The sequence below is a fragment of the Podarcis vaucheri genome (assembly GCF_965113315.1).
Source record: "Podarcis vaucheri genome assembly, chromosome: 13".
Taxonomy (NCBI): domain Eukaryota; kingdom Metazoa; phylum Chordata; class Lepidosauria; order Squamata; family Lacertidae; genus Podarcis; species Podarcis vaucheri.
This window is the reverse complement of record NC_138751.1, coordinates 40,401,264-40,414,263: the sequence shown is the minus strand read 5'-3', so window position 1 is coordinate 40,414,263 and position 13,000 is coordinate 40,401,264. Positions and strand designations below refer to the sequence as shown.

The window sequence follows — 13,000 nt, the reverse complement described above, 5'->3', positions numbered from 1 at the left end:
TGAGATGAGGTGGTAGCCTCAAGGAGGGGGGCTCCAAAAAGCTGGGGGCAGTCACAGATCTAGCCTCCACAGAGTGCCCCCTGTGCTTGTAGGCCGCCCCCTCCTTCTCTTCTACTGCTGCATGCCAGTTTTCCTACAATCCTGCAATGCAGCTTCCCTTTCCTTTCCCCTCATCTTCCTTCCCCATTTCATCCCCCTTGCTTTACTAGAACAATTGGTTATAGATATAGGTATTTGGTTTCAAATAATCACCTTGACATGCACTGAGAAATTAATGATATAATGGATTAGGGGTTCCTATTTTACCTGAACAGTGGGACAACATTTTAGCTTCTGTAACAAATGTGTCTCTAGATTATAAACTATTTCTTATACACCAAAAGATAAAATTTAGAATATACTGGACATTTGTACAGAAGGGAATTCCGTATCTACAATGCCATCGTACTGGAGAATAAATAAGGATAATGCTTCTTTAAAACACATGTTTATGTGATGTCCAACACTTATGGATTTTTGGAGGAAAGTATTAGGATGAATACTAATACTTGAGGGGGAAATAAAATGGTCAGATGATCATGGGGAATGAGTGTGAAGTCCCCAAGGCAGCATCTTACCTGAGGAATCTTGTAGATGCCCAAGATACTTGCCATTTGGAGAGAGGAATCAAAGTCCAGTCCCCCAATAACTGCCACCAGGTGTTTCTGGATGTTGCACTTGTAGTTGGGCATAAGTGTGGAGGGAAGATTCAGAGCAGCCCGGTAGGTCATCCTTTCATTGAAGTAACTGTCATAGATGTGGAATCCTAAGGTGATATTACGTAAGATCTTGGGGTTCTCATTGACCTCCTTGACAGCAAATACCAAGGCCAGAATATGCTGGTAGTTCTTTGGCAAAATACTGCAATGAGAATTTTATGCTGTATACTTGGGATATATGCTATGCAATTGTCATTTATAGAAATTAGGACCTCATGACAATTCTTCAACATTTTCATGCAAATTATGCTCTGACATGCACATATCTGCAAAGCAATTTCCCCTTAAAGAATTCGTTGCATTCCACTTGTATGCTTATATACCACTTTCATTAATATATGCATATATATATATTTACATTTTACCCCAGTATATGCATTTTGTATACATTACTTGACTGGAACACTGCACAGCAACATTTGGTGAAATGTGAAAGCGCAAAACATACACATACATTCATCTACAGGTACTGATCAAATGAGCTGCATCGAAATGCAGAGAAGTAGATACTCTAACTTAATGGAGTAGTTCTCATCACTTTCAGAGCTGTGACACATTTATAAATAGGAGCATCATAAAAGTCTAGCCTGATTGGGATGAGAACACCTGGGACTCTTAGAACTTTTACCTCAGAGGAGAAGTGAGCTTTAAGACCCCTCACGCCAGGCTTTCTGAGGTGAAGTTCAGTATTCAAAAGAGAGAAGGACTTTCTATCTCAAACTAAGCAAGTTTAAACTGTGGGTCTGATTGTTAAACTCTACTTGGAAGAAATTTGGTGGGATATGGGGAGCAGAGAGCACACCAAGGGGCAGCCTCTTCTCACTGACACATTCAGATCTCCATTTCCCTCCTTCCAAGCCAACGCCTCAGCTATGCAAAAGTCCCCACCACCACCACCATTTATGCCTAGAAGGAAATCCCGCTGAAATCAGTGGAACTTGCTTTTGAGTAAGCCGGTTAGAGCTGGGGAATGTTTTTGTATCATCTGATTACTTAACACATGAAGTATTTACAAGATATCAAGAAGTTGATGGATAGGTAGCCTTTCTGTGAAGTCTTCTTCGCCAAAAGAAGTAAAGAGGTGAGAAGCAAGTCCGCCAATAATAAGATGACCAGGTTGGTAGTATTCATGTGGAATTCTGGACAGATCTTGGATGGCGCAACTAGTGGTATGTTTGCACACCATATGTGGCAAATGAAAGAGAAGAGGCACAATAAACAACAGCATACTGAGGCAAATACTATTTCTTATCAGAAACACTCATTTCCATCTAGAACATATTTTCAATATTCTGCCTTGTCACGAACAACACTTCTCTAACAATTCACAGATTAAAATCCTATTTTGCAACTCGACAAATAGAAAAGCAGAAATCCTTCCTCTGTCTCTGACCTCTCCCTTGCTTAGAATATCAGGAAGGGGTTTTTATACCCTTGTTTAGACTTTGGCTGGTATTCTCTAGAAATCCATTGAGACATTATCCAAGGGAGATTTGTTTATGACAAGACTGGTAATTACCGATGAGGTAATAACTAGGTCTCGTTACATCAGAAATATTGAACAACTGGCAAAAAACATGTTGTTATGGACCTGAACAGAATAAAAAAAAATTGGTGCAAGTAAAATATTATAATATACACATTAAGGTGGGTTGTAATAAATAAAGGATATAAAATATCAGGAATATTTAAAATATTTTAAGCTACAATATACAGTGTGATATGTTGAAATGCAGAAGTTATGAATGAGTTGGTGGGCTGGGAAATAACAAGAATAAAAATTATCAGCCAATTTCTCTGCTTAGATCTGATTCTAACACTCAGTCAGAAGTGGTAATGATAATGGAATTCAATATCCCACAAAAAAGGGATGGTACAATTTTGGTGGAGCACTGGATTATCTGAACATTTGACCCAACATAGGTGAGTCATTGAGGGTGTAGAGAAATGGAATAATGTTGGCATCTATTCATTAGTTTATATATACAGTGGTGCCCCGCAAGACGAATGCCTCGCAAGACGGAAAACTCGCTAGACGAAAGGGTTTTCCATTTTTGAGCTGCTTCGCAAGACGAATTTCCCTATGGGCTTGCTTCGCAAGACGAAAACGTCTTGCAAGTTTGTTTCCTTTTTCTTAACACCGTTAATACAGTTGCAACTTGACTTTGAGGAGCAACTCATAGAACGCAGTGTACATAGTAGCCTTTTTTGAGGTTTTTAAAGACTTTGGTGATTTTTGAAGCTTTTCCAAAACTTCTTTTGCAGCTATTTGGTAAGTTAAGCTTTTAAAACTTTTTTTGGGGGGGTGGATTTTGGGTTGGGGTGTTTGGAATTCAAGGACTTGGTGTTGGGAAGGGGTTTGCAAGAATCTGGAAGCTTGTTTTTCCCCCCTGCATTTTTATGATTTTCTGTGACCATTGGGCCACTCTGCTGTTTTTTTTAAAAAAAATCTGGATTTGAATTTCTGTGTGCTGGGTGTCTGGGGAAACAGTTGGGGAGGGGTTTGCAAGAATCTGGAAGCTTGTGGTTTTTTCTGCATTTTTATGATTTTCTGTGACAATTGGGCCACTCTGCTGTTTTTTTAAAAAAATTCTGGGTATGAATTTTGAAATGGTCTTTACAGTATGTGTGACTTTAAAGAGCACTTAATAAACTCTTGTTGTACCAAATTTGGCTTTGTTTGGACTTTTTTTGACCATAGGAACGCATTAATTGATTTTTCAATGCATTCCTATGGGAAACCGTGCTTCGCAAGACGAAAAATTCACTAGACGAAAAAATTCGCGGAACAAATTAATTTCGTCTTGCGAGGCACCACTGTGTGTGTGTGTGTGTGTGTGTGTGTGTGTGTGTATAAATTTTTATTGGGTTTTTTCACAATTAATTTCCACAACTAACTACCAAAAAAACCCCACAAATTCCTCCCCTTGTCCCCATTCACGAAAACATTTCAAAACCTTATCTTTGTTTTCTTTAGACCTCATGACTTCCCTCCATTACCTCTTCTGGTTCCTTATATTAACAAAATTCTTCTGCATTTCCTCACACATACTTCATCAATTCTTCTTCTTCTAATATTTTCTAAATTTTGCTGATTGCAACTGTGTAGTCTGAGCCTGCCAATGTATCAATTTATTTACATTATTTTGCACATATACAACAAGTGTTTCCCATTCTTTTTCCTAGCTTTGGCATATTTAAATTTCACAGGAAGGTGACTATCAGTTAAGTCGGATTTAAAATCCTGCTCACCTTTCTCACAGTCTCCTCGTAGACTCAGAGACTGTAATTTTTGCCTTATCTCAGCCACCAAGGCATTCCCAAATATTTCCTGCCTACCCCCCATGCCATCCATATCTGCCCTGAGTGTCTCCTGGTATTTCTTCATATCAATCACAGTTTCCATTTTTCTAAAAAGTTCCTCCAGCCCTTGCATCAAGACCTCCACCGCTTCTGTTTTCTTTGTCACTGGTTCTCTCTTAATAATCAGCTCTGTCACCATTTCAGTATTTTTGTCCATTTGGGCTATAAGTTTATCTGCTGTCTTATCCGAATTTTCCTTTATCTCCTTCATCAACTCATTTCTCAATTCATAAAAGAATTCCACCCATTCACCCTAAGGCTTATCCCCTTCTGCCTGAACTTGGGGTTGGTTGCTTTTTAGTTGCTATGTCCAATAAGTTACTATTAAAACAATCAAAAAAGGTCCAAACAGAGTTAAAAGATACAATACTCCTTCTACTCGATTCACTCTGCCCTTGCCAAGATTCTCTTTCCCTTGTTCTCAAAACAACCAATTTTCTAGCCGTACCCTATCAGTTTTGTCAAGGCCACCAAGTAACACTTTCCCAAGGTACACGGTCTTTTGTACTTTTCCACTCTCTCCAGCCCGATTGCCCATTACATGTATACAATTTGAAATAAAATCCAGAATCCGGGTTTGAAAGGTTGCCAGGTAACTGGATGTGAGGTGATAGGAAGGGAGTCATGAGCAAGGGTTGCTGGGAAGAATATTGTGCTTACACACACACACACACACACACACACACAGTGAGACAATGCTGTGTGAGGCCTGCGGGTTCCATGTCAAAGTACTCTTGCAGCCAACTTGGTATAAAAAGTTGGACCACCCTGGGCTAAACAAAAATCTGCCTTCTTGCATCCAGGCCCTTTCTGCCTTTACTATGGTCTTTGATCTAGGTCAAATGGTCCCCATTCAGAACAACCATGTATGCTTGGATAAAGCTTGCTGGTGGGGCCTGTGCCTCTAATTGTTGGGATTAGGGTGAGACAAGCCAGCTCCTGTTATTTTCGGTCTGTACTCAGGTACCAAAGGTGTCTTTGTACCTTTTTTTAACTGTAATTTTAAGGTAAAATTGTTCTGTTTTGTACTGTGATCTCCTAATAAAGTATTTGCTTCTATTTGCTTTTGTGGCTTCTTATTGTAAGCTTTTGCTCTGAATCTGGTGCCTGACAGCTTGCTTATAGCTACTGAGTAACTTGTCGGCTTGTGGCTGAGATGACAAAGAGTGGACCTTTGCTTTTCGTCTTGGGGAAAGTCATTGGATGTCCAGGAAAAAGCTTGAGTACCCTGACTCAGAATTTTGGGTGATTTCGCAGGGGTGCTGGCAGGGTTGGTTTTCCCTGAGTTTCATTTGGTTAGAGGACATTGTCAGAAATGAATGTCTAAGTCAATTAAAGACCCACTTGGCTACAATACCACCTCCTGCTGCTTTTACCAGGTAGTGAGGATAAAGGAACAACATGCTAACTCCCAGGGAAGTTCACACATTCACATGTACCTAAGCACGGGTCTCTATGCCTACGGCTTCCTTAGTGAAAAGAAAACAGAACAAATGTCTCTTCTAGTTTGCTCCATGACCAGCAATGGAATAGGACTTCCTTCCCAAGACCTACACCAATGATTTAAAGCAAAAAATATCCTAAGACCTAATAGTCATATAAGTTGACAAATAAAATCAATCAACATTTTAAAAGCATTTAGAATACAGAACATAGCACACACACAAATAAAAAGGACTCTTAGCTAGCCTTGCCAAATACCTCCTCCCCTGTCCCCATCTCCAAGGCAAAAGGGTGTTCACAAACCTTCATTGTAAAAGCAGGCCAAAGGAAAACAAGAGGGATAGCAGAAAGACAGGGGTGAGGGGAATCCTATGAAACAGCCCTCAATATTTTGTGGTATCCACTACAGCTTCTTTGTTTTCCAAATGCACCATGAAATCCAAAAAGATTATGGAAAACTGTCTCACAGTGACCACAGATAATTCTCAAATAAATTGCAAATAGCAATTGCAACTAAACAAAAATATATATAATCATACAATAAGGATAATGAGAGATTACATTGCCCACATTCTACTAAAACAAAAAACAAAGATGATAGGATAATTTATTATTTCCTCTTTATTAACTTCTCCTTGCTGTTCAGATCAGGTCTCAACACAATGATGTAGCACTTTGGGAAAAAGATGGAGCCCAGTAAGCCAGCACTGGAGGCCAAGATGGAGAAGATCTCCACAGCCACCATGTATTTCCCCTTGGTGCTCAGGTACACTGGAACAAAGGAGACCCAAACACTACAAAACAAGAACATGCTGAAGGTGATGAATCTGGCCTCATTGAAGCTCTCAGGCAGTTTCCGGGCAAAAAAGGCCACAACAAAGCTGATAATGGCCAAAAAGCCCATGTAGCCCAGGACACAGTAAAACAGGGCAACTGACCCTTCATTGCAGCCTAGAATGATTTCCCTCATCACAGAGTGCATGTCAGAATCAGGAAATGGGGGAAACATTCCTAACCACACAATGCAAATGCCCACTTGGATAAGGGAACAAGAAATCACAATAGCGCTTGCCAGTCTTTTCCCCACCCACTTCTTCATTCTGGATCCTGGTTTGGTGGCCACAAAGGCCAGAACCACTGTGATTGTTTTGGCCAGAACACAAGAAACGGTCACTGTGAAAACAAGGCCAAATGCCACTTGTCGGAGCAGGCAGCTCATTCTTTCTGGAGGGCTGAGGAAGATCAATGGGCAGAGGAAGCAGAGCAGGAGGAAAGTGAGGAGAGTGTAGGTGAGGTCCCGATTGTTTGCTCTGACAATGGGTGTGTCCTGATGTTTAATGAAGATGGCTTGGACCACCACTGTGAGGAGAGAGAGAGAAAGAGAAAAAAGTGCTAAGCTCATCCCCAGAGGCTCTTTAAAAGACAGGAAGCTGATTGTCTTTGGAATGCATTGTGATTGGTCCCTGTTTGGATAATGATCTTCACGGCATGCAACATATTCATCCATGTCTGGAGAGAGAGAAAATACACTCAGATTTCAGATATGTTGCCAATATGGAACCACATTCTGCAATTTAGTTGGATGATGGTGGTAACTATAAATAGAAATCATCCTTGTATCAATTGTTCAGAACAGGAACTAAGGAATGTATTTTATACCAAGTCAGATCACTGGTCCATTTAGCTCAGTATTGCCTGATGTATTTTAACCTTACAAAGATGAGATCATGGGTTATAAACCTTTTCTTGCGAGGAAAGGTCCATATTCCTTTATTTCTGCCAATAGGGATGGAGGAGAACTTTGGTTTTGTTCCCCTTTGAATGGAAAGATTACCCAAATTGCACTCCTTTTACCAACACATGAACCAAAATACAGTTGCCCTGAAAAATGAGTCCTTCTCTAAAAATTTGTGACCAATTATTTGCTTGATCTTTTCAACAACTTCTAACATGACATACGCTTTGAAAAGTATATCTCACATACAGTTTGAAAAGTATATCTCTTGTGTCTCTTACCCTTTTGGGATGAAATCTTGCCTTGAGGACATGGAGCACAATCATAGCAGCAGAATGGCTCCCCCTCCTTCTTCTCCTTGCTGGAACCAGGAGGACAACTTGGGTTGCACACAGAAAGGGGTGGAACCTGCCCATTTAACCAAATGCTTTAAAATTTTAACACAGAGAAATTCATAGCATGTTTGCCTTCCGTTTCCCAACCCACAGCTAGAAGTAAGAAGACACTAAGCTACTTATTCCAAAGGCAGGACCAAACTGACCATCTTTGAGCCCCCTTCAGGCATTCAAAAAGCAAGCAGGAGGGCTCAAACTGGGAAGGGGATTGGGGCTAATTTTCACCAGCCCTGCCCATTTTGTCTCCATAAATAAAGAGAATACCTCTTCCACCAACAATTTTACCATACTGAATGGGAAGGTCTGAACATGCTTAGAAGTCTCCTTGTGATTTGTAACGTTGTGTTATTATCATGTTTCCCAAATATGAGGAGGCTTCTAAAGGAGTTCAGCCAAATGCAGTTAGAAGTCCCCTTCACACTTGCTGCCATGCACAGGAAGGCATTGTGGGTGGAGTTTATGCACAACCATTCTTAGTTTGAAGCCTCACAAGTTCTTTTGGGAATACTTGAGAAGGGCTTTTATTTTTAAGATAAAGCACGCTCCTGATCTGTCCTGGGGGCCCAGGCTGCATTGCTGCTTAAAGTTGGCTGCTATTTGCTCCTAAAGGTGCTGTTTTCTATAAACAAAACCTTAAAAGGCAAATAGTATATGGGGTAGAGGATTGGAAGGAAATTGTGGTACTTCTTTTATTTAGAGGTGCAGGGTGTGGCATTCTGGAAAGGACAAATCTGTATATTTCCTGTCTATATAAATTTCATAAGGGACGCGGGTGGCGCTGTGGGTTAAAGCCTCAGCGCCTAGGGCTTGCCGATCGAAAGGTCGGCGGTTCGAATCCCCGCGGCGGGGTGCGCTCCCGCTGCTCGGTCCCAGCGCCTGCCAACCTAGCAGTTCGAAAGCACCCCCGGGTGCAAGTAGATAAATAGGTACCGCTTACCAGCGGGAAGGTAAACGGCGTTCCGTGTGCTGCGCTGGCTCGCCAGATGCAGCTTTGTCACGCTGGCCACGTGACCCGGAAGTGTCTCTGGACAGCGCTGGCCCCCGGCCTCTTGAGTGAGATGGGCGCACAAACCCCAGAGTCTGTCAAGACTGGCCCGTTCGGGCAGGGGTACCTTTACCTTTACCTATATAAATTTCATATGTTTAATCAGTCCTTTTTTCCGGGGGGGGGTGCAGGAGTACGCATACCTGTACCTCTAAACATTTTGTGAATCTTTCTACCTTTGTCCATTTACTGTATTTATTTTTCCCGATTTGAACTATAAAATGGTGGTTTTGAGTCAAAATGAGAGTACCCCTAAACATTTTTTTAGAAAAAAAGGCACTGTGTTTAATCATAAATTCACTACATCCCATTTCCACATTAATCCACAACTAAATTCACATTTAAACGTCTATCTTATCCTAATATTTGCATTTCTAAGTTTCTTTTATCTTGCAATATGTATTTTTCAAACCATATTGGTCCTTTCTTGAGCTGAGAAATGTGTCACAAAATTCAGAGAAATGTGAAACTTAAAGGATAATTAATGGTGTTCTGATCTGAGTACTAATATGAGAGGCATGAATTCTGTTAGTTTCCATAAAACTGTAAACCATATCAAATTATCCTCCATCCCTAGCCTACAGTTTCTTTTTCCTTAGGATATAGGTGGGTAGTGACTTTGGTGTCTCAGTTAAATTCTAAGGCTTCTGAAGCCAAAACTATGATAACTTAGGTACGATTCCCCCCACCCCAAGTAGAAGAACTAAAATTGAACATTAGAGAACATTTTTTTAAAAAATACACTTGAAAAATTGGGGGCGGGTTTTTTTTGCGGGGGGGATGTATTGCCTGCAAGATTTGAAAGGGTATTAAACTGCTAAAAGCTCCGTTGTAATTTGCGGCAATGTGTCTAGTCCATTTACAGCTCTTCATGCAGTATAGTTAAACTATGGAACTCATTCCCACAGGAGGCCGTAATAGTCACCAACTGGGATGGTTTTAAAAGAGGATTTGAAAAATTCATGGAGGATAGGTCTATTAGTGGCTATTAGCCATGAGGGAGGTTATGCTCTGTCTTCACTGTCAGCGGCACTATTAGGATATTGATGTTCCGTTCCACCTTAACAGATGTGTGGAGCTGTTGTATGTTATATGTCTGTTTACATTCCAGCACAGCTTGCTGGGAACTTCCGTTGTGTGTATAGCTTTTGCTTTATTGCTTCTAGCTCTTGGACATGAAGGAGAGCAGACATGTTTTCTTCGTCCTATTCTTTGCTGAATAAATTGCTTGTAAATATGCTTTACATATGCCTTTGTCTGCCCTTCCATCGCGAAGAGTTTGTTATCTCTGTTGGCTTGAGTGCTCAACTTCTGAAAGGCTTCTGAAGCTCTGAGTCGCAGATTGATGCAAAACCAAGGACTGGAGTTCGACCGGCAACTGGCCGGTGGGCTGGAGCCATCTGGGGGCCTGCCAATTGCCCCCGTTCCCTTGGACGCATCACAACAGTTGCACACTATCTTATGGAAACCACAAAAGTAGGGAGCGCTCTTGGGCCCAGTTCCTGCTTGTGGATTTTCCACAAACATCTGGTTTGCCAATCTGAGAAAAAAAGGGTGTAGAAGGTGGGCCATTGGCCTGATCCAGCAAGCACATCTAATGTAATGCAGAAGAAAATGTTTTGAATGAGGCTAGAAAACCAGGTATGTGCTGGGCTGATGATCGATAAGTGTGTAATATTTTGTTTTCCTATATCTCATGGATGTTAGAATTACGCCCCACCTGGTGAAAACTTCTGTGCCACACCATTCGGTTGTCATCAAGAGAGAATTCCTGACCTGGGGCGGCCTCCAAATCCATCCCTCCAACCTTGACTCTCAAGAAGGAGTTATTTGGAAAAGTGACCATGTTAGTAATATCAAAGCCAGCTTCTACTTCCCTGTTCTCACCAAAAGATACTGTTTCTCCAGCAGAGTTGTTAAAGGAGACACTCCTAAGGAAGGGGTGGAGCTGCATTGAAAGAAAACAGAAATGATGAAGTAATCGCTCCAAACTGCCCGTATTTTCTGGGAGGGTTTCATGCACATACCAGAATGTTAGGTTTGCACAAATAAAAGGGGTTGTTAAAGCGCTCTGTCACACTATTGCAACAAATCCATTTTTCTCAATTCCTTCTCAAACTTTCCCTCCCTCAATCCATAATTTCTCATGCCCTCCCGTTTTTGGAGTATCCATAGAATGAGAAAGTTCAGACTGAGGAAGAGAGAAGAGTGGGAAGAGAGTGATCTGGAGGTGAACGTCATATGGGCAGTGTGGTGAGTTCTGTGTTGTAGGGAGTGCTTACTTTTGATTTGATTTAATATATGTATTCCACCTCCAATAAATAAAAAAGTGTGGAGCTCAAGGTAGCGTAAAATAATGTTTTCCGATCCAGTGTCCTTTTTACTGCCATGCAGCATGAATGCACAAATTAAATGGCAATTCTGGGATGTTTTATGATTTATGAATTTATTAAATTAGAGTAATGAAGGAGTGAGAGGATGAGAAAGGAGTTCAGAAGATTGCTTAGAGGACTGCTGGGAGGTAATCTACACTAATTTCCAGGGCACGGTTCATGTCAAATAAATTGTATTTCATGATGGGGCCACACAACCACCTTAGATGTCCTATTCCCAGGGCAAGTGTACCTGGCTGCCCAGAGCTCTGCACAGGCCTGTCTTTCAGTGGAGGATCAAATCCTCCTTCATGAGCACCTTCTCTGCACACAAGGGTCCTATACTAAGTGCTCAGAAATTTTCGGGGTACTGTTCTACATATCACTGCCCAGGTCAATAAAATGTATCTCATAAAAGGCATTACCTGCCAAGACTGCAGCATTTGAAGCTCCTGCACCCCTCCTTCCACCACCGTCCTATATCTGGTCCTGGGCAAGAGCATTCCATGTAGAGCATGTACTATGGCATAGACGGCATTATAGAGACTGTAGCTGTGGCCAGACATGTTCATCTCAAAAGCAGATGAAATTAGATCTTCCAGCTTCTCCTCTCCAGTGCAGGTTCCACTGGCCTGCTCCTCTGTATTGGAGTTTGGAAATAAACAGAGAAATACCTCTGCCCAGAACTGCTTGACAAAGCCATTTCCATTTGCCTCAAAAGGATTTTGGACCTGAAGAAAAGCTTTGAATCCTTGTACCACATTTGAATGAACTGAAAAGGAGAGGGAACCCTGGAAGACTTGCATATCCATGCTCATTTGAAAGGCCAATGCTGTGAAATCCAGCTGTGCTGTCAGAATCCATACCTTGCCCACAGATGTCTTGGTCACATTTTCCAATTCGCCTAGCGCTACCATTGTTCGCAAGCCAAGCATGGACTTTGTTTCTCCATAGAAAACAACAACTTTGGCTTTACTTTCCATAACAACATGATAGATTTGGATCCACTGGGAATACATGGCATAATACTCAGTCAAATATGTGGTTTTCAGGGTTTTCTCTGAGAAGGCCAAGCAAATACCTTTCTGGGACAGCAGAGGTGTCAGGGTCTGAACAAATCTCTCTCCACTGTGATTATCTCCACTGAGCAACCCAACCCACATCCAGCCAAAGTGCAGAAGTAACTCAACAATCCCAGTGTACTGATGGGCTTCATTGGGGACCATCCGGTAAAAGGGAATGGACTGGCTTTCATTGGTATACTCTAGGGCAAAGGAACCATAAGTGAGCTAGAAGGAAATAAAGGGACATCAATATAGTAGAAGGAATTGGTATGTGCATCTCTAGCGGCTGTTGTGGCAAAGACAGTTGTAATGACAGTAGGCATTTACCTCACTTTCCCACAAAAGCATCTTCCCTAGACTCTCTGGCCCAAGAGGCAGTGACATAGCTGCATGCCAGGGAGGGGAAAGGATTCATCCATGGTGAATGAATGTGAAATCTCCAAGGCATCTTACCTGAGGAATCTTGTAGATGCCCAGTATGTCTGCCATTTGAAGGGAGGAATCCATGTCAAGTCCCCCAATAATTGCCATCAGATGTTTCTGAGTGTCACACTTGTAGCTGGGTATAAGTGTTGATGGAAGGTTCAGAGCAGCCCGGTAGGTCATCCTTTGATTGAAGTAACTGTCATAGATATGGAATCCCATTGTGATATTAGGCAAGATCTTGGGGTTCTCATTGATCTCCTTGACAGCAAATACCAAGGCCAGGATATGCTGGTAGTTCTTTGGCACAACACTGCAATGAGAATTTTATGCTGACTTCTTGGGAGATATTCTATGCAATTATTATTATTTAAATGATATGCTGTGCAATTTTTCAAGCAC

The 13,000-nt window shown here is 41.6% G+C and overlaps 1 protein-coding gene across 2 annotated transcripts in view; it reads right to left on the bottom strand.

The window, feature by feature from the left end:
• LOC309517597 (vomeronasal type-2 receptor 26-like) overlaps positions 1-13,000 on the bottom strand; it is a 62,947-nt gene that overhangs the window by 15,246 nt on the left and 34,701 nt on the right. For both annotated transcript variants that reach the window (XM_082196825.1, XM_082196826.1), the window contains exons 2-7: positions 12,629-12,911; positions 11,537-12,400; positions 10,460-10,687; positions 7,581-7,707; positions 1,772-1,907; positions 618-900 (exon numbers count right to left, since the gene is read on the bottom strand). In XM_082196825.1, coding sequence (XP_082052951.1) covers positions 618-900; positions 1,772-1,907; positions 7,581-7,707; positions 10,460-10,687; positions 11,537-12,400; positions 12,629-12,820 — 1,830 coding nt within the window. In that variant the 5' untranslated portion in view covers positions 12,821-12,911. The remainder of the gene's footprint in view (positions 1-617; positions 901-1,771; positions 1,908-7,580; positions 7,708-10,459; positions 10,688-11,536; positions 12,401-12,628; positions 12,912-13,000) is intronic.